The sequence below is a fragment of the Amblyraja radiata genome, chromosome 3 (assembly GCF_010909765.2).
Source record: "Amblyraja radiata isolate CabotCenter1 chromosome 3, sAmbRad1.1.pri, whole genome shotgun sequence".
NCBI classification, from domain to species: domain Eukaryota; kingdom Metazoa; phylum Chordata; class Chondrichthyes; order Rajiformes; family Rajidae; genus Amblyraja; species Amblyraja radiata.
Genome location: NC_045958.1, coordinates 39,037,061 through 39,059,917, shown reverse-complemented (window position 1 = coordinate 39,059,917; position 22,857 = coordinate 39,037,061). Strand labels below are relative to the sequence as shown.

The window sequence follows — 22,857 nt, the reverse complement described above, 5'->3', positions numbered from 1 at the left end:
TGGAAATCTTTAGTATTTATATTTAATAATTACCTTTTTATAATTTCAGTCAGGGTAGGCACTGCCCACCTTGCCTATCCTGACGGCACGTGCCTGATCCACTGGCTCTCCTTCATCCATTTTATTTGTCACATCCTCAAAAACTTCCAGAAGATTAGTCAAGCAGGATTTCCCCTTCACAAATCCATGCTGACTTGGACCAATCCTTTTACTGCTATCCAAATGCGCCATTATTACTTCTTTAATATTTGACCAGCATCTTCCCCACTGCCGATGTCAGGCTATAATTCCCTTTTCTCCCTCGCTCCTTTCTTGAAAAGTGGGATAACATTAGCTACCCTCCAATCCACAGGAACTGATTCTGAATCTATAGAACATTGGAAAATTATCACCAATGCAGCCACGATTTCTAGAGCCTCCTCCTTGAGTACCCTGGGGTGTAGACCATCAGGCGCTGGGGAATTTATCAGCCTTCAGTCCCATCAGTCTACCTAATACTATTTCTCGACAAATGCAAATTTCTTTCAGCTCCTCTGTCTCCCTAGATCCTCTGTCCTCTAGTACATCTGGGAGATTGTTTACGTCTTCTACAGGTGCACAATAGAGAGCATGCTGACAGGTTGCATCGAGGCTTGGTACGGCAACCTGAGCGTCCAGGAGCAGAAAAGGCTGCAAAAAGTTGTAACCACTGCCCAGCCCATCATTGGTTCTGACCTCCCTATCATTGAGGGGATCTATCGCAGTCGCTGCCTCAAAAAGTCTGCCAGCATCATCAAGAACACACACCATCCTGGCCACACACTCATCTCTCCGCTGCCATCGGGTCGAAGGTACAGGAGCCTGAAAACTGCAACATCCAGATTCAGGAACAGCTTCTTCCCCATAGCCATCAGACTATTGAACATAACTTCAAACAAACTATGAACTATAACAACCTATTGCACTTTATCTGTTTACTGATGTGTGTATATATATATTTTTTGGTATATGGACACACTGATCTGATCTGTATTTATGACTACAATATCCTGTTGTGCTGCAGCAAATGCAAGAATTTCATTGTCATATCTGGGACACATGACAATAAACTCTCTTGACTTGACTCTTCCTTAGTGAAGACAGAACCAATGTGCCTGTTCAACTCTTCTGCCATTTCCTTGTTCCCCATAATAATATCACCTGTTTCTGCCTTCAAGGGACACACATTTTTCTTTACTAATCTTTTTCAATTAACATACCTAAAGAAGCTTTTATTATCCTTCTTTATATTCTTGGCCAGCTTACCCTCGTACTCCATCTTTTCACCCTGCATTGCCCTTTTTGTTACCTCCTGTTGTTCTTTGAAAGTTTCCCAATCCTCTGGCTTCCCGCTACTCTTTTCTATGTTATACACCTTTTCATTTAGTTTTATTCCCTAATTTGAGGAAGGACATTCTTGCTATTGAGGGAGTGCAATGTAGGTTTACAAATTTAATTCCCAGGATGGCAGGGCTGTCATATGCTGAGAGAATGGAGCAGCTGGAGTTTAGAAGGATGAGAGGACACCTCATTAAAACATATGAGATTGTTAAGGGCTTGGACACACTAGAGGCAGGAAACATGTTCCCGATGTTGGGGGAGTCCAGAACCAGGGGCTATAGTTTAAGAATAAATCGTACATGGTAAATGGTAGCAAATTGAGGAATGCAGTTGAACAGAGGGATTTAGGAATAACTGTGCATAGTTCCCTGAAGGTGGAATCTCATGTAGATAGGGTGGTAAAGAAAGCTTTTGGTGTGCTAGCCTATATAAATCAGAGCATTGAGTATAGAAGTTGGGATGCAATGTTAAAATTGTACAAGGCATTGGTGAGACCAATTCTGGAGTATGGTGTACAATTTTGGTCGCCCAATTATAGGAAGGATGTCAACAAAATAGAGAGAGTACAGAGGAGATTTACTAGAATGTGGCCTGGGTTTCAGCAACTAAGTTACAGAGAAAGGTTGAATAAGTTAGGTCTTTATTCTTTGGAGCACAGAAGGTTAAGGGGGGACTTGATAGAGGTCTCTAAAATGATGAGAGGGATAGACAGAGTTGACGTGGATAAGCTTTTCCCATTGAGAGTAGGGAAGATTCAAACAAGAGGACATGACTTCAGAATTAAGGGACAGAAGTTTAGGGGTGACATGAGGGGGAACTTCTTTACTCAGAGAGTGGTAGCTTGTGGAATGAGCTTCCAGTGGAAGTGGTGGAGGCAGGTTCGATTTTATCATTTAAAAATAAATTGGATAGGTATATAGTTGGGAAAGGAATGGAGGGTTATGGTCTGAGTGCAGGTAGATGGGACTAGGGGAAAATAAGTGTTCGGCATGGACTTGTAGGGCCGAGATGGCCTGTTTCCGTGCTGTAATTGTTATATGGTTATATATGGTTATAATAAGGAGTAAGCCATTTAGAACGGAGACGAGGAAACACTTTTTCGCACAGTGGTGAGTCTGTGGAATTCTCTGACTCAGAGGGCGGTGGAGGCAGGTTCTCTCGATGCTTTCAAGAGAGAGCTAGATAGGGCTCTTAAAAATAGCGGAGTCAGGGGATATGGGGAGAAGGCAGGAACGGGGTACTGATTGAGGATGATCAGCCATGATCACATTGAATGGTGGTGCTGGATCGAAGGGCCAAATGGCCTGCTCTTGCACCTATTGTCTATTGTCTATTGTCTATTCCATTCCTAACTGCCCTTGTCAGCCACGGTTGCTCCTTACTCCCCTTATAGTCTTTCTTCCTCTTTGGAATGAAATTATCCTGTATCTTCTGGATTATGCGCAGAAATTCCTGACATTGCTATTCCACTGTCATTCCTGCTAGGATCCTTTTCCAGTTGACCTTGGCTAGCTCCTTTCTCATGCCTTCATAGTCCCCTTTGTTCAACTGCAACACTGACACTTTGGATTTAACCTTCTCCCTCTAAAATTGCAGATTAAAACTTATCATATTATGGTCACTACCTCCGAGCGGTTCCTTTACCTTGAGTTCCCTTATTAAATGTGGTCCATTAGACAACACTAAATCCAGAATTGCCTTCTCTCTGGTAGGCTCCAGTACCATCTCGGAGGCACTATAACCTCCCTTTCTTGAGGTCCAGAAACAACCTGATTTTACCAGTCTACCTGCATATTGAAATCTCCCATAACCACAGTTACCACAGTGCCAACCTTTGTTACATGCCAATTTCAACTCCTGTTGCAACTTGCACCCTATATCCAGGCTACTGTTTGGGGGCCTGTAGATAACTTTGATTAGTGTTTTCTTATCTTTCCAATTCCTCAATTCTGTCCACAGCGACTCTACATCATCAGCCCCTATGTCACCCCTCGCAATGGACTGAATTTCATCCCTCAACAACAGAGCTACCCCACCTCCTCTGCCCACCCGCCTGTCCTTTCTATAGGACGTATATACCTGAATATTCAGTTCCCAATCCCAATCCTCCTGCAGCCATGTCATTGTAATCCTCACAATATCATATCTAACAATCTTTGAGCCTCAATCTCATCCACTTTACTTCTTATACTTTGTGCATTCATCATATCTATCTATATATTAAAAGTGTGTGTGTGTGTGTGTGGGTGTGGGTATGGATGTGTGAAATCCTCCATTCCCCCCCCACCCCCCCCCCACTCACTCATTTTGTCGCCTCCTGCTGGCCAACGACCATAACGCCTGCTGACGCCTGGCTCTGCTTGAAAAACGCCAACATTTTTCCCTATCGCTGGTGCCCGGCCCGGCTCTGCAACGACAGCCAGCGAGATAGAGCCGGCGTCTCAGAAGCAAAGATTATAGAGGAGCAAGATAGACCACTCCTCGAAAAACGCGTAGTATGACGTGTGTGATTGTCGACGCCATTTTATTGAGCATTTTATTGGGCTGTCATGGCGTCCTCATCTAAATCTTCATCTCACTGCTCCGCTATCAATTGTTCTAATCGTAAATCTAAACGACCAGACCTGTCATTCTTTAGGTTCCCCGATAAAAAAGAAAGGAAAGAAAATATTATTATTATTTTTTGTCGATATTCTGTCGTGAAAATGTTATTTTCTGTTCTCCCATCAACGGCCATTGTGAAACTAGGTTTGTCGGTACATTAGAAAGTTAGTAGACTTATTTTTAATAGATCTTTACTTACCACTATAATAAAGACAATTTTAACACTTCTGTACGTTTTTGGTTTTGTTCTTGTAAGGGATTGGTCTCCAAAATATGGCCCGCGGGACATATTGGGCCCAGTGACCACGGGACTTTTCGAGCTCAGATTCAAGTCCGAGAACGCGGCGGCTGTTACCCGTTATAGCCCTCGATTTGTCGAGACATCACAAGCAAAGATCACAAGCCCGCCGTGAAGAAGGGTGCAATCAAAGATTATACAACTCTGCTCTATCATCTTTGGGTGCAATGGTGGGCCGTGGCGTTCGGCGGCGGCGGTTGCAATCAAAGATACTAGAGGAGCTCTGCTCTATAATCTTTGGTCGGAATGGGACGGCTGAACGTTATAACATGCTATCGTTCTACCCTCCCTCTCCCCCTTCTCCCTCTCTCCCCCTTCTCCCTCTCCCCCCCTTCTCCCTCTTCCCCCTTCTCCCTCTTCCCCCTTCTCCCCTTCTCCCTCTCCCCTCTCGATCCCTCTCCCCTCTCGATCCCTCTCCCTTCTCTCGATCCCTCTCTCCCCTCTCTTCTCTCGATCCCTCTCACCCCTCTCTTCTCTCGATCTCTCTTTCCCTCTCTTCTCTCGAATCTCTCTCTCCCTCTCTTCTCTAGATCTCTCTCTCTCCCTCCCTTACGCTTAAAGAAATGGCGGCCGTGACGTTCCGTCACGTACTACACGTCAGTCCATTGGATTTCGGAGGAGTGGTCTATCTTGCTCTGCTATAAGATCTTTGCTCAGAAGTGCCGAGGATGCGAGGCCTCAAAGTCTCTAATCGCGCTGCTTTCACTGACTTTTCATTCCACAGTGAGTTCAGTTCAGTAACACCACACCCCCTCCCCCCTCCCTCTCCCCCCCACTCTCCCCTCCCCCTCTCCCCCCCTCCAGCCCCACCTGCGTCCTGGCCCCGCCCCCGCCCCCGACGCTGTGGATTAAAGGCACAGAGAGATCGAGAAAGTTCTGCATAACAAACATTCTACAGCTCCCACTCTTCTCACCTCCTCCCCTCTCCTTCCTTCCTCTCTCCCCTCTCCTCTCTACCAAAGATCCTATACACGATTGTCTGCCCCCCCCCGGCCCAGTCCGGTCCGGCTCTGTCATGCTGGCGGAAGCCACGATCGACTGGTCCCCCCGCTACTTTTCACCGCCCTCAGAGTGCTCCGTGCCTCGCGCTCGGTCTGCCGGCCCGCCCCTCTCCTCTCTCTCTCCCCCCCTCTCTCCCCCCTCCTCTCTCTCTCTCTATCTCCTCTCTCTCTCTCTCTCTCTCTCTCTCTCTCTCTCTCTCTCTCTCGAGGAACTGGAAGAAAACCGGAGATAACCACCCTGGAGGTTCTGCTTTTCAGCCTTCTTCCGAGTTCTCTGACGTCACGCTGCAGAATCTCTTTCCTTTTCTTCCCGACGTCTTTTGTGCCGACATGCACTACCACTTCCGGCTGCTCATCTTCACTCTTGAGGATGCCCTGCAATTAGTCTGTCATGTCCTGGATCCTGGCACCAGGGAGGCAACACCCCATAATTGAATCCTGCCTATTGCCGCAAAAAACCCTGTCTGTACCTCTCACGATGATTAACATGGCTCTGCCTGATGTCTAACTCTTCGACTTTGCTTCAGCACCACATTTTGACTTGCAGACCTGTCCCCCGCTCATAATGGCAGTGTCTTCTGTCCCGACAGCTTCCAAGAGGGTGATCCTGTTTTCTAGAGGTACATCCCTCGGGGTCTCCTGTACTCCAAGCTTCCTTCCCTTCCTCATGATCACCCACCTTCTCTCATCCGGTATCTTTGGTGTACTGATCTCACTGTAGGTCCTATCCAGGAAACTAATTTTCCCGGATGATTCTGAGGTCATCCAGTTGCATCTCCAGTGCCCCAACATGGCCCTTCAGGAGCTGGACACACTTTCCACAGTTGTAGCAGCCAGAGGCGCAATCAGTGTCCTGACCTCCCACATCCTGCAAGCATCACTCTGAATCAGTTTACCTATAATTTCTTCACTGCGCCTCACCCTTTCCAACTTTTGGCACGGTCTCCTCCCTCAGCCTCTTTGCCGAAGACTCTCGGGCCAAAGACTCGCACTTTTCTCACAAGGCACTTCACTCGACGGGGGTGCTCCCGGACAGGCCTCTCCCCTGCCGCTCCTCTGCCGACCTTGAAGGTATAATCTTCCGAAATTTCCGCAACCTCCAATGGAATAGCCACATTTTCCCATCTCCATCCCTTTCCGCCTTCCGCATAGACCATTCCCTCTGCAACTCCCTGGTTAACCCATCCTTGCCACCCAAACCACCCCCTCCTTAGGTACCTTCCCCTGCAACTGCAGAAGATGCAAGACCTGTCCTTATACCTCCTCCCTCGACTGTCCAGCAACCCCGGCAGTCCTTTCAGGTTTGGCAGAGACTCACTTGCATCTCCTCCAACCGCATCTACTGTATCCTTTGTTCAAGATGTGGACTCGTATACATTGGCGAGACCAAACGCAGACTGGGCGATCGTTTCACGGAACACCTTCGCACAACCCGCCTGAACTTACTTGATCTCCCGGTTGCCGGACAATTTAATTATCTTTCCCATTCCTACACAAACCTTTCTGTCCTAGGTCTCCTCCATTGTCAGAGTACGGCTAAATGCAAATTGGAGGAACAGCATCTCATATTTTGTTTGGGCAGCTTACAGCCCAGTGGTATGAATATTGATTTCTCTCACTTCAGGTAGTCCCGGCATTCCCTCTCTTTCTATCCCTCCCCCAACCAAGTCACACTAGCATCTTGTTTTCACCCAACAAACAGCTAACAATGGCCTGTATCCTTTATCAACGTTACTTTTTTGCATATTTTTTATTAATTGTTCTTTATCTCTCCACATCACCGTCTATATATCTCGTTTCCCTTATCTCTAACCAGTGTGAAGAAGGGTCTCGACCTGAAACGTCACCCATTCCTTCTCTGTAGAGATGCTGCCTATCCCGCTGAATTACTCCAGCTTTTGGTGTCTATTTTCTCTTGCATGTTGCTTAATGTCGAGCATTTCAGTTATGAGGTCGGGATTTGTTTTAATTCCAGAGTTAAGATCCAGAGGAAGTTCAGTTTAGAACTGCAAAATGTGTATAAAACTCATCTACTGTACCCTTTGTTCAAGATGTGGACTCATATACATGTGGGGTGTGGATAGGGAAAATAGTAAGAAACGTTTCCCCGTAGCAGAGGTGTCTTAAACAATGAGGCATATGTTTAAGATGAAATGCTGAATGTTTAAAGCGGACCTGAGAAACATTTTACTCCCTCGGGTCAGGGAGGGGCCCGGGAAGGGACGGCCCTTGGACTCGGGAGGGAAGGTGGGAGTGGGGGAGAATGTGGGAAGTTGTGTGGGGGGGAGAAGGAGGGATGGAGAGAGACAGGAAAAAGGGGCGGCCCTCGGCAAGAAAGGGTCGAGCAAGCAAGGGAGGATCTGGGTGGGGGAATGGGAAGGGAAAGGTCTGCCCTCGACACAGTCCCTGTGACCCCCACCTGCAGTCCCTGGATCCCAGCATAAGCCAAACCCAAGGTCAAATAGGCCAAAAAAAGTTAGACATTTGCCTATAATATAATATTTTTTTAATTTATAGTGGAAGAGTTGCCAAAGAGGTTTTAGAAGCAAGTACCAAAATTCAGCGCACCCCTCCTGAAGTTCACAGGTAACAGTAAAATAAAACTTTCCTTTCCCACTATTGTCACTAAGAGAGAAGTGTTATTCAGAAAGCACTTAGCCATAGCTAAAAAAAATGGCTGAATTTAATACAGTCTAAAAGGTGCACAGAGATGGCGAAGAATAAGATTTTACTGGTCTTCATGTGAGAAGTGACCTCCATCTGCTGTTCCATGTGAGGTTTCAGAATATGTACGATTAAAATCGTGGACTTGACATCTTAATATCTCCTGCCTCAATATTTTCTTCAGCTGTGATTCTTGCTGCTCCAGATCTCTTTGCTAGTTTCGTGGTACCCTTCAACATGTACTAAACAATTCTGAAGTGGTTAGACCTCCCAAAGAAGCCTGATGTTGTTAACATTAGACTGAAACAATGCTCGTGTGCCAGCAGAGATCACAGGCATTTGGTTGAAATATTGCTTACAGCTACCCTGGAGCGATTGTTGTGCTTGAGCTATTAATCTATTTGGAATGTGATGACTCTGTCAAGAAAAGTTATAGAACTTGAATCATTTGATCATCTACAGCTTAACACCTTTGAATGCATTTATCCACAAATGAGTGAAATATCCCAAAAGCAGACATTATTTTTCTGTAAATTTATTTGAATTTGTACTGTTAGTTTTGTCCGTATTTTTAATTTATTTTTCACTGGTTCTTGGAGGACAGGAGGCAGTATTCTGTCCAAGTAACTGGTATTTATGTTTACTTCTTGAATGTGCAGGAATGCTATTCAATCACAGCACAAATAGACTGTCAATAAAGACCTTTGAATGTCAGCCAAGAGAAGGTCACTGATATCGTTAAGTTAAGGTTAATCTATTTGAAAACTCACATCTATAGCAGTTGTTGGAAATAAAAAAAAGAAAAGATACAGATAAATCTACAAACATAAAATGACACATATACTGTACAGTACATTGAAGAACAGATAAATAATATGAGTAGTTACTTAAAACATCGGGCTATTTAATAGATGTAGAAAACAGTCATTGGAGTAATTGATCCAATTATGTTACTTGTGTCCATAAAGCATTATGTATGAGGTGAAAGTACCATAATCTTTTTCAGGTTTACACTTGCTCAGAGCCGCAGTTGCTGTTCTCTGTCCAAGCATCTGATAACAAATGTGGAAACCGTGGAGTCGTGCCTCCCATCCCCCACTGAGTCTGAGGAGCACCCCACTATGGACGGTGAGCTTTCATTTGTATTTTCCACTTGACCTGCTTTTCAGCCTAATAGAGCATGAAAATGGAGTAGAAAACAATCCACATTAATCATTCTCAGAGCTTTCTTTGTGGTAAATTGTGTAAGAAATTCTCCCAGACACGATGAGTTGCAACACTGACATTTCTTTTACTTGCTTTGCTTATCAATTTTTATCATTGTGACTCTTCTTCTTCTTGCGTATGGCGTGCACAGCCTAAAGTTGTGGGACAACTTGTTCTATTTGATCTTATTTGGTTGTGCACCAAATAAGATCAAATTGATTTTGATCAAATTGTTGCAATCAAATTGATTGCATTCGTCGAAACGGGGCGGACCACGTGAAGGTTGCAATCTTCCACCCCATCAATGTCACAATTCACCTATAGGAATTCAGCTTATTGCACAGTGGCAACAGGGTCCAAGGAATTCAATTACTTTAAACCACAATCTGTTTCTGGTATGAAGTCTCCTAATACTGTTTAGTGCACTCATGACAAGCCACAAATCAGCCCAGTTATAAGGAAAAAGGAAACTCATAAAAGAACAATTGTGGGAACTTACAGTAAATCACAAAGATTGATTTTCAGTCTACATTTTAAATAGTCACATATATCAAAGTCCTAACTGTTCACAGTAATGTCTGCAGAATGAAATGAGTCACTGAACTATTACAGAATCACAAAATGCTAACAGCATGGAAGGAGGCCATTGGCCCATCAGTTCCATACCAGTGCTGTGTAAGGGTAATCAGCTGGTTCTACTCTCCTGTTCTTTCCCCATAGCTCTGCAAATTCATTCTTTTCAGATGCTTATCCAGCTTATTTTTGAATGCTAAAATTGAATCTTCCTCTGCTGCCAATGCATTCCAGTCACTGCATATGCTGTGCAAAACATTTTTCCTCCTGTTACTTCTAGTCTTTTTGCCGTTTACCTTTATTCTGTATCCACCTAATCTTTGACAACATAGCTAATGGACGAGTTGTCCTTTATCTGTATACTATTAAAAGTCTCATCTCGTGTGTGTGTGTGTGTGTGTGTATGCTTTTCTACCTTCGTCAAAATGCTATGCGGTAGCTCTTAAATTTTTACATATTCGGACTCACATTTCTCCCCTCCACGCAGTAATCAGGTTCACAAGATTTTATCCTATACTAGACTAAGTGGGACCCGTTGGGTCCCATGTTCACATGGGAAAGCTGGTTCCCCGACGCAATATTCCACCTCTCCACCAATTCCAATATTGGTGGCCAGTGGGGGGGGGGGGACTTTCTGGAGTGCTGGTATGGGTGTTGTTGGCTGCAGGGACTACTGGTCTCCAGAGGGCTAGTATGGACATTGTGGACCAAATGGATTCTTGGTGTGGCAGCTCAGTCCCTCACTCCTGATGTGCTGGCAGCTCATTCACGGCTGGTGGGCTTGCAGTTGACTCACGGCTATTCCTTGAAATTCTATTTCAAGCAGAGTGCAAAGCTACCAAATTCAAATCAATTTTCCTACCATTTCAAGCAGGGTCCAAGGCCACCAAATTCACGTGCAGTTTCTTACTTCTTCAAGCAAGGTGCAAGGCCACAAAATTCAAGTGCAGTTTCATACCACTTCAAGCAGGATGCAAGGCCACCACATTCAAATGCAGTTTCATACTATTTCAAACAGGGTGAAACCACCATAAAACCACATAAAACACCACACTCACAGTTCAGTAGACATTCAGTGTGTTCAGTTGATTCAGTTGTTCAGTCGTGACCTCTCCCTCCCCCATCATGCAGAGACTGAGCCACACCCACACTTCCGGGTTTTATAATCCCTCCCCCTCCCACCGGAAAAGTTATGGCCTTCGTGGCGTGATTGACAGGAGAGAGATTCTCAACACTTTTTAAACACTAATAACACTTTTGTTTTTAATTGATGGGAAGAATCCTTTGCACCTGATGAGTGGAGGGGAACTGAGTAAGGTGGCCAAAAATCACAGCCGTAAGTGGTAGTGTTTTATCTAAAATCAATATAGTGCAAACAGGAAGTTATCAAGTTTAGACAAACAACCATTTGCAGGCAGTGCCTTCTCACTTCAACCCAAACACCCCAAACAACCATTTGCAGGCAGTGCCTTTTTACTTCAACCCAAACCCCCCAAACAACCATTTGCAGGCAGTGCCTTTTCACATCAAACCAACCATATTTTCATTTTCAAACCACATTAAGGGCACTCACAGTTGAGTAGACATGTGTTCAGTGTTATTCAGAGCTCAGAGAGACGTGACCCTCTGGCTTCCTCCATCTTGCAGAGATTGAGTGAGGCACACCACTTCCTGGTTTTATTGTCCCTCCCTCCTGCAGGGGCAGCAGAGAGAATGGCAATTTTAAAAAAAAACATTAATATCTCTCTGATTTTTCATCGATGGGAAAAATCCTCTGGTCCAGAAAGGCGGAGGGGGGCTCTGAGTGAGGTGGGCAAAAATGACGGCCGTAGGTGGCGGTGTTCTCTCGGAAATCACAGCACAGTGAGCCAAAAGCTGTCAAGATCAGACTTTTAGTAATATAGATTTTATGTTATTGACGATTCAAGTTAAAAAAAAAAAAGGCAAAAAATGGTTCTTGCACAGGCCTTTTCCAGGACTTTCCACTGATGATGTTGCAATGCCACTCACAGTGCACCAATCACAATGGGCTCTCAAGCTGCCGAGTGCCACAATGACATCACAATGGGACGTTGCCAACGGTAACCGCAGCTTCTCACAGGAGCTTCCGGTGATGATAATCACAATGGGCTCTCAAGCTGCCGAGTGCCACGTCACAATGACATCCCCCCACCAACAGTACAGAGTACAGTGAAACAGAATATTCCACCACCTTCCAGTGACATCAGGGGGAGGGCCTCATTTCAAAAACAGCTTCATCAGCTCCCCAACGCACACTGTTGGGGTGCAGACCCAACAGGTCTGCACAGTCTAGTTTGTTAATAAACAGTAACACGAGGAAGCTTCCAACTCGCAATGTTTATGTGATGACAGTGTACATTTTCCACAAACACTGTTGAAGATATTAGCAAAGCAAAGATAGACAGGGGCAAACCATTAACCATTGAAATACAAATAATGGGAATCCTTTTGTAGATAAAATGAACAAGTACCCAGATATAAGATAAAGATAATCATTATATCTTTGATACACCATTAGAACTTCTGGATATCAGGGAGAAGTATTGTTCTTGCAATTGCATTGGTTTTCCTCTGGTAAAGATACCATATGTTTTTTCCTGGCATTGGACATAAAGGACTGTTCTAATGCATTTTTAACATAGCAAATATTACCTCAGGAGCCCTCTCAATCCCTTTTGGATGTGGCCAAGGCAAGGTGAAGTGCAGTTGGAGCTTTCCATTGACTCCATCCCCACTTCACGCTGCATTGATATGCCCACTAGCATAATCAAGGACCAGTCCACCCTGGTCTCTCCCTCCTCTGCCCTCTCCCATCAGGCAAGAGGTACAGAAGTGTGAAAAGGCATTCCTCCAGATTCAGGGACACTTTCTTCTCAGCTGTTATCAGGCAACTGAACCTTCCTATCACCAACTAGAGAGCGGTCCTAACGTCCATCTACCTCATTGGAGACCCTCGGACTATCTTTAATTGGACTTTACTGGACTTAATCTTGCACTAAATGTTATTCCATTTACCCTGTATATGCACACTGAGGGTGGCTTGATTGTAATCATGTATAGTCTTTCTGCTGACTGGATACGTAACAAAAAAGCTTTTCACTGTTCCTCGGTACATGTGACAATAAATTAAACCAAACTATTCAAAGCCCTCATTTGTCTTATAGACTGTACACTTTGGTGTTGGCATATACTCTGGTGAATGTCTTCTATTCTTGACCGCATGTATGATCAAATAATTGTTTCTCAGAGAGAGAGAGAGAGATGTGCTCTCCTTGAATGTAACAAATGCCTTCAGTGGGAGGCTTTAGAAGCAGAGCGGCCACTATTGCAAAGAGGTTGCAAAGTCAATTTTATTCGTCACATGCACCTGAAGGGGCAGTGAACTGAATTTGCCAGTAGTGATACACTTAAAAAATGCAGTTTTGGTCTCCTAATTTGATGAAGGACATTTGTGCTATTGAAGGAGGGCAGCATAGGTTACCGAGGTTAATTCCCGGGATGTCATATGTTGAAAGAATGGAGTGACTGGGCTTGCGTACACTGGAATTTAGAAGGATGAGAGGATATCTTATTGAAACATTTCAGATTATTAAGGGATTGGACACGCTGGAGGCAGGAAACATGTTCCCGATGTTGGGGGAGTCCAGAACCAGGGCACACAGTTTAAGAATAAGGGGTAAGCCATTTAGAACGGAGATGAGAAAAAAACATTTTCACCCAGAGAGTTGTGAATCTGTGGAATTCTCTGCCTCAGAAGGCCGTGGAGGCCAATTCTCTGGATGCTTTCAAGAGAGAGTTAGATAGTGCTCTTAAAGATAGCGAAGTCAAGGGATAAGGGGAGAAGGCAGGAACGGGTTACTGATTGTGGATAATCAGCCATGATCACAGTGAATGGCGGTGCTGGTTCGAAGGGCCGAATGGGCCTACTCCTGCATTGTTCATTGTCTATTGTCTATTGAGAACATTAACAATTTGTATTTCAATTTATGCTGCAGAAAGAGATAGTGGGAACGATGAGTTTAAAGGAACATTTTTAATTTGAAACTGATGAAAAGAGAGGTTTGGGATGGAATGCCAGAGCATAAGGCTATATAAACTGAAGGCATGCCTAGTGGCAGTGATGCAATTAAAGTTGTTGACATCCTAAAGCCAGACTTGGAAGAGTGCATACATCTTGGAGGGATGTGGGACTGAGAAGATTTCAGTGATCAGGTGGGAGGCTATTGAGGTATTTTCATATTGAGATTTGACTTTATGCTGTATAATATTGTCTTTAATGTGTACATGTGGCCACTACATCTGTAATCCATGTAAGCTTCCAGTAACTGTTTTCATACAGTATTGATGGTGAGGGGCTTGGTGATGGTGATGTACTCAGGTAGGTGGACCTTGCATTTTGGAAAAGATTGTTGTTTGGCACATGTGTGTCATGAATGCCATCTAGAAGCTAATATCCAGATGTACCATGGAATTAATGGAATTGACTTAAAGTCTGATCTCTTCTGTGAAAGCTGTAGGAAAAGATGAGATTAATCATTCATTGCCTCCACTGATAAAGGGGGTAGCTTTATATTCATATTGTGATCTTCTACACCATTGTAGATTGTGGTATTCATGGATATTTAGAGCTTCCTGCTGTGAGTTGCTGAAATGTTCACTACCGATACGAATTGGATACGGCAAGCTTGAGAATTTCGACTTGATTCATTGCTTATGGGACCACTGAGAGCTGTTTGCAGGTTTTTGCTTCTGCTGTTTCACATGCATATAGACGTAGAGCTGAGCATCATGGGTTGGCCTGTGCAACCCACTGCTGCTCCTGGCAGGCTTTTCTACATTTTTTACTGAACCAACATTTGTTCCCTGACTGGATAGAAGTGATAGAATGAGGAATCTGCTTGGAAATATGCTCACAGTTTACAGTGGAATACAGTTGTCTTTCAATATCCAGCTACTAATCTGTCAGACACCTAAGACACTCTCCGACGTCTCCGCGCATTCCATTCTCTAGGCCCTCACCCCCTCATCTTCACCATGGACGTCCAGTCACTCTATACCTCCATCCCCCACCAGGATGGCCTCAAAGCCCTACGGTTCTTCCTCGACCAGAGAAGCAACCTATACCCAGCCACTGACACTCTCCTCCGCCTAGCAGAGTTGGTCCTTACCCTCAATAACTTCTCGTTTGACTCCTCCCATTTCCTCCAAATACAAGGCGTAGCTATGGGCACACGCATGGGGCCCAGCTGTGCCTGCCTCTTTGTCAGGTACGTCTAACAATCCTTGTTCAATACGTACCAGGGCCCCATCCCCGACCTCTACCTCCGCTACATCGACGACTGCTTTGGTGCCACCTCCTGCACCCACACACAACTGACTGACTTCATCCACTTCACCACTAACTTCCATCCAGCACTCAAATACACCTGGACCATTTCCAACACTTCCCTACCATTCCTTGACCTCACTATCTCCATCGCAGGTGATAGACTTCTGACCGACATCCACTATAAACCTACTGACTCCGATGGCTATCTGGACTACACTTCTTCCCACCCTGCTTCCTGTAAGGACTCCATCCCCTACTCCCAATTCCTCCATCTACACCGGACCTGCTCCCAGGATGAGGCGTTCCATACCAGGGCATCTGAAATGTCCTCATTCTTCAGGGAACGGGGGTTCCCCTTCTCCACCATAGATGAGGCTCGCACCAGGGTCTCTTTCATAACCCGCAACACTGCTCTCTCTCCCCATCCCCCCACTCGCAACAAGGGCAGAGTCCCCCTGGTCCTCATCTTTCACCCCACCAGCCGTCACATACAACAAGTAATCCTCCGTCAGTTTCACCACCTCCAACGTGACCCCACCACTCACCACATCTTCCCATCTCCTCCCATGTCTGCCTTCCGCAAAGACTGCTCCCTCCGTAACTCCCTTGTCAATTCTTCCCTTCCCTCCCGTACCACCCCCTCCCCGGGCACTTTCCCTTTTACAACCGCAAGAGATGCTACACTTGTCGCTTTACCTCCCCCCGCGACTCCATTCAAGGACCCAAGCAGTCGTTCCAGGTGCGACAGAGGTTCACCTGCATCTCCTCCAACCTCATCTATTGCATCCACTGCTCTAGATGTCAGCTGATCTACATCGGTGAGACCAAGCGGAGGCTTGGCGATCGTTTCGCCGAACACCTCCGCTCGGTCCGCAATAACCAACCTGACCTCCCGGTGGCTCAGCACTTCATCTCCCCCTCCTATTCCGTATCTGACCTCTCTGTCCTGGGTCTCCTCCATGGCCAGAGCGAGCAACACCGGAAATTGGAGGAACAGCACCTCATATTCCGCTTGGGGAGTCTGCATCCTGGGGGCATGAACATTGAATTCTCCCAATTTTGTTAGCCCTTGCTGTCTCCTCCCCTTCCTATCTCTCCCTCAGCCCTTGTGCTCCTCCTCCTCCTTTTTCCTTTCTTCTCCCCCCCCACCCCCCATCAGTCTGAAGAAGGGTTTTGGCCCAGAACGTTGCCTATTTCCTTCGCTCCATAGATGCTGCTGCACCCGCTGAGTTTCTCCAGCATTTTTGTGTACCTTCGATTTTCCAGCATCTGCAGTTCCTTCTTAAACACTAATCTGTTAGTGTTGGCCTAACGTCATATATAGTTAATCACATACTTAAAGAAAGACTTGCATTTACATAGCAACATCAATAACACGAGAGCACAGATATACAGGTTAATGTTGAACCAGTGCTGACCGCGGGAGAACAAAGAAGGGAAGAAGATTTAACTTTTTTTGTCTTCCATCACAGTGAGGAATGTGGGGGAGTCGCTGTGGTGGATGTTCATGTTAACAATGTATTTGGGTGTCTTGTTACTCTTTATTGGTTTGACTGTATGGCAAATCAAATTCCTCGTATGTTGCAAAACATACGGCTAATAAATTACTATTATGATTATGATTATGATCTCATTCTTCATCATACCTCTGGTATGGAAACTACTTCAATTTGCCTAATGTTACAGTAGATTGAGAATGGATATGATCCTGCTAGCTCTTCAATCTGTGCTGGACCACTTGGACAATAGGATCATGTACATCAGGCTGTTGTTCATCGACTATAGCCCATCATCTCCTCCAAACTCATTAACTCTGAGTCTCTGCTCAAGTTAACTGGATCCTCGACTTCCTTATTGGCATACCTCAAAGAGTATGAATTGCCAACACCTTCTCCTTGATAACTTCAGCAAAGGAGCACCTCGGGTCTGTATGGATCAGTCCCCTGCTCTACTCAGCCTACACCAATGAATGTGTAACTTGACAGAGCACCAACGTCATCTCTAAATTCACCACGATACCACTGTAGTTGGATGAATAAATGGTAATGACGAGTCATGGTATAGGAGGAAGATCAATAATCTGGTGGAATAGTACCAGAACAGCAGTGTTGCTCTCAATGTAGCAAGACCAAGGAGTTGATTGTTGAATTCAGAAAGGGAAATCCAAGGGACCATGCACCTGTCTTTACCAGTGGGACAGTGGTAGAGAGTCAACAGCCTCAAGAACCAGAGCATACACATCACTGATGGTCTGTCCTGTCCCCAGCACATCGATGCAATTACCAAGAAAGTTCACCTCTGCTTCTACTACCTCAGAGGTTTGAGAAGATTCGAGATATTGCTGAATACTCTGCAAGTATAGGGTGGAAGGCATATTGACTCTGCATCATAGTCTGGTTTGGAAATTCGAAAGACCAAGAACGAAGCAGGCTGCAGAGACTGTTAGACATTGCCCAGTCACCACGGATATTGACCTACCCACCATCAAAGTGATCTACAAGAAGCACTGCCTCAAGACGGCAACATATATCATAAAGGATTCATACCTCCCTGGCCTCACTCTCATCTCACTGCTACTATTGGGAAACAAATACAGGAACTTGAGAATCAGTAATAATTCTTCTCATCAACTATTAGGCTTTGGCCCACCCAGTACAACCAGAAGCACAACATACTACTGTGGATTTTGCACCAACTAACATGGTCTGGTTTACCTAGAATAACTGATAATTTATTGTATATTTATTTGTTGTGTTAATATTGTGTTAATATACCTGTAGAGCTGCAGCACAAAATAAATTCATTGTTCCAGTTCCAGTATTTTAAGTGCAATGAGCACTTTTATCAGCAATTTTTTTGTGCAGAAATTCATTAATGCCTTTCAAAAAATCCATAAACGGAACATACTTTGCATTTCCCTAATTAATACACTGACTTTCCTCAAAATTCAATTGTATTTGTCGGACATAATTTGCCCTTTACAATTCCATATTGACCATCCTTAATTAACCAATCCCCTGACCAGTCGACTATTAATTTGACGCGTTCTAATTTTCAAAAGGCACACAATTGAATTGAAATGAACAAATTAGAACTGTCTGTCTTTAATTAAAAAATGTCTTTCTAAATCTTTTTATTTTTTATTTTTTATTTTTTATTTATTAGAAGCAAGTGTACAAAAATATAACCAGCAGGATATGACATAATACAGTTATTGTACAGCTTCAATTTTGACTTTTAGCCATAGTTAAGAGAAAAGAAGAGAGAAAAAGCAAGAGAGAAAAAGTGGAATGTGCAAGGATAGAACCCCTAGACTACCAAAGTGGTGTAGCCAAAGAGTGAGTAAGTAAAAGAAATAAGGAAGGAATAGAGAAATAAAAAGACAACAACAGAAAGAAAAAAATAAAGTGATGATATACTTGCCTCGCATCCCTCCCCACCCATCACCCAACCCATCACCCAATCCTTCGATAAATGCTCTGGTTTTTCTGCTAAGACAAGTCTAATATTTTCAAGATGTAGCGTCTCAGACATGTTTGTAATCCACATTTTAAGAGTAGGGACAGATGTATGTTTCCAAAATTTGAGTATTCGTTTTTTCGCCGTTATCAGGCCATAATTAAGGAAACGTCTTTGAAATAATGATAGCTCAAAGCAGGCTTCTGACGTACCTGAATAATCAATTATGTGTCGGGGTCCAATTTTGTTTTAAGTGTTTTTGAGAGAATTTCAAAAATTCCTTTCCAAAAATTATGTAATTTTATGCAAAGGGCGAAGGAATGTGTTATAGTTGCTTCCTGAAGGAGGCATTTATCACAAATAGGAGATAAATTTGGAAAGATCTTATTCAGTTTAGACTTTGAATAGTAGAGTCTATGCAGTATTTTATATTGATTTTTAACGAATGTCTAACGTTAATCGAACAATTGTGTTTATATAAAATGTTTTCTTCCCATCTGTCTTTTAGAATTTTTAGGCCAAGTTCCTCTTCCCAGGCTCTTCTAATTACTTCTGACGATGGGATTTCTATATTTAAAAGGGTGTTATACAAATATGATGTTAACTTGTTTGACTCCGAATTTCTATTCATACATTCGTCTAGTATATCTGGCAGCAATGTTTGGTAGTCTTGGGTATATGTTTTCAGATAGTCTCGAATTTGAAGGTAAATTGATTACCTTTCAGGTGATATTTCGACTGTAATTCTTGAAATGAGAGAAGAGTTCCCATCTCATAAAGATCTCTGAGTTTTTTGATTCCTAGTCTTTCCCAATATGTAAACGTTTTATCTATAATAGATGGCTTGAACAAAGGGTTATTGGCAATTGGTGAAAGAAGAGATAAATTTCTTAGTTTAAAAGTTGATTTCACGTCTCCAGATTCGTAGAGTGCTGTGAATAATCAGATTTTTATCATATAATGTATTCGTCAAATTTATTGGAGAGAGAAGAATCGTGCCTATATTAAAAGGAGAACAATCCTCTCTCTCCATTATTAACCAATCTACCTGTTGGCCTGTATTGTCCAGTCAGTAGATTACATTTGTACATCAGCCATGATCATATTGAATGGCGGTGCAGGCTCGAAGGGCCGAATGGCCTACTCCTGCACCTAATTTCTATGTTTCTATGTTTCTATTTTTAATATTCGTTGCCCAGTAATAGTATAAGAAGTTGGGGAGAGCCAATCCACCAGTTTCTTTGGGTTTACATAGATGTTGTTTATGAATTCTATGTGTTTTATAATCCCAAATAAAGTTTGTAATCAGAGAGTCAAGTTTTTTGAAACATTTTTTAGGAAGATATATCGGTATTGATTGGAATAAATACAGGATTTGTGGGAGGAAGATCATCTTTCTAGCATTTATTCTGCCTATTAGAGATATCGGAAGTGTTTTCCAGATTTGAATAAGGGCGTTTAATTTAGTAACTAAAGGAGGGAAGTTTGCGTTGAATAGAGAGGTATATTTTCAGGTTACCTGAACACCCAGATATTTGAATTTTTCCGTAGCAATTCTGAAAGGGAATTTTAGAAGGTGTGTCGGCTCTTGAGGTTTTATTGACACAATTTCACTTTTGTTCCAGTTTATTCTCTATCCTGAAAAGGAGCCGAATTCCTCTATAAGATTTAATATATTTGGAATGCTAACTTGGGAATTGGTGATATATAATAATACATCATCTGCATATAATGATATTTTATTATTGGAGTATTTAGAATTATAGCCGTGAATGTTCGGATGTACTCTTATACTTTCCGCTAGAGGTTCAATCGCAAGGGTAAATAACAGGGGTGATAATGCACATCCCTGTCTATTGCCCCTGGATAACTGGAATTTAGGAGAGAGTATATGGTTAGTCAGGATTGTGGCAGTCGGCTTATCATATAACAGTATATATGAGATAACATTTTCTCCCAACTGAAATTTTTGCAATACTGTAAATAGATATTTCCATTCTACTTGGTCAAATGCTTTTTCTGCATCTAATGAAATGATTGATGTATTTTTTAGTTCTGTGTGAGTACATTATTTTAAAAAGGCGTCTCAAATTATTAAACAAATATATTTTGGGTATAAACCCCGTTTGATCCGAGTGTATTAATTTATGAACGTATTTACTTAATCTTCTTGCCAAAATTTTTGCTAATATTTTCTGATATGTATTTAACAGGGCGATTGCTCTGTATGATCCCGGGTCTTCCAGATCTTTATCTTTTTTGGGAATAAGTGTGATAGTTGATTCAGCTAGTGTTTGTGGTAATGTCTGTTCTTTAAATGCGTATGTATAAAAGTTGTATAAACGGGGGGAAATTGCCTCATAAAATCTTTTATAAAATTCGTTACTAAACCCGTCTGGTCCTGGTGTTTTGCCGTTCTTCAATGAATTGATTGTCTCTTCTATTTCTTTAATTGAATCTGTGCTCCTAATTCCTCTCGTTCCAACGGATTAACTGTTGGAAGATTACAGTTATCAAGAAAGTTTGTAATTTTCTCCTTTCTGTTGACGTTTTGGATGTATATAAATTTTGATAAAATTGGGCAAATCTTTCATTAATGTCTTTTGGAAATGTTAACAATTCACCTTTATCTGATTTGATTTTATGGATAGTATGGTCCTTTTCAACTTTTCTCAACTGGCGTGTTAAAAGTTTGTGTGGTTTGTCGCCAAATTCAAAATTTTCCTGTTTAGTAATTTGAAATAATCTGATAACTCTTGCAGATAGAATTTGATTTAGCTTAAATTTTAATACTGCTATCTTATTATGTTTATCAATAGTTGGATCTATCGCGTTTTCTAAGTCAAGTTGTCTGATCTGTTCTTCTAATTGCAATTGTTCCATCCTATTCTTTTTGTTTTGATATGCTTGATATGAAATGATAGAACCTCTAATAAAAGCCTTAAAAGATTCCCATAATAACGAAGGTAAAATACCTGGGGTATCATTGGTCTCAAAAAAGAGTTCCATCTGTTGTTTTAAATATTTACAACAATCTGGATTATTTAGTATTTGAGGGTTAAACCTCCAGAACGATTTTTTATTAACCATTCCTTCTAGTTTTAAGGAGAAGGTTAGCGGGAAATGATCGGAAATAGTACTATTATGGTATTTGGGATTATTTTTAAAAGGTATTAATTTAGTGTCTATTTAGAAAATAGTCAATACATGTATAGGTTTTATGTTCTGATGAGTAGAAGGAGTATTCTCTTCCAGATGGGTTTGCAATCCTCCACACGTCTGTTATATTTGAGTGTTTTATATACGTATTTAAGAGTTTGCTGGATTTTGATTTTGTATTATATCTCTTTTATTGTGAAGATTTATCCAAGTATTGATCTAGAACACAATTGAAATCTCCCCCAATTATCAGGTTTTGCTGGGTGGAGTCTGAAATTATATTCAAAATGTTATTAAAAAATTGTGGGTTGTCAAAGTTAGGAGCATAGATATTTACCATAGTGATTGAGGTAGAGTATAACTCCCCAGAAACTATGACGTACCTACCATCTTTGTCTGCTATGGTGTTTTTATGTTTAAATGGTATGCCCTTACGGATTATAATTACAGTGCCTCTGGATTTGGAGAGATAAGAGGAGTGATATATTTGACCAATCCAGTTAGCCTTCAGCCTGGTCTGAGCGTGATCTTTAAGGTGCGTTTCCTGTAAAAATATTATTTCAGCATTAATTGATTTTAACTGGGCAATAACCTTACCCCTTTTATTTGGCTCATTAGCGCCCCTAATATTCCAGCTCTAAAAAGTAATTCATCCAGTTTTCTTCAGAGGGTCGTCTTGCATTATAGCTTACATGGATTCCCTTGTTTCAGATGGTGCAACACAATAACTCAACCTTATGGGTGTTGGGTGGGTGATCCCAATTTCAGAACTCTGATGGTATATCCCAAAGTGCCCTATGAAGAAAAAGAGAAAAAGGTGCTAAATGACATAAATGATACAAAAAAGCAGTATTTGAGTATACTGTGTGTGACCACCCACTGGTGAGAAATTTCATGTGAGCTTCCGTAGGTGTAAATTTCATTTAGTTCCGCCCCTTCCAACTAATATTATAGAAAATAAAACTTTTTGCTGAGATCTTCTTCAAATCGTTTGATTTCTTCTTGCAAAACGGTATTTACCTCTTCAATGCGATCATGTAGAACAGTGGTTCCCAACCTTTTTTAGCTCATGGCCCCCTTGGGATCTTTAATTTTTCTGTGGCCCCCCCCTGACATTATTAGTGGAAAAAAAGTACTTCAATATTATAATACCTTCCATAAAAATATCAGTTTCTATTAATTGC

The 22,857-nt window shown here is 42.6% G+C and overlaps 1 protein-coding gene across 2 annotated transcripts in view; it reads left to right on the top strand.

Annotated features, from left to right (window-relative positions):
- Positions 1–22,857, top strand: part of frmd3 (FERM domain containing 3) — a 162,304-nt gene that overhangs the window by 114,134 nt on the left and 25,313 nt on the right. For both annotated transcript variants that reach the window (XM_033017626.1, XM_033017625.1), the window contains 2 exons: positions 7,780–7,848; positions 8,933–9,054. In XM_033017626.1, coding sequence (XP_032873517.1) covers positions 7,780–7,848; positions 8,933–9,054 — 191 coding nt within the window. The remainder of the gene's footprint in view (positions 1–7,779; positions 7,849–8,932; positions 9,055–22,857) is intronic.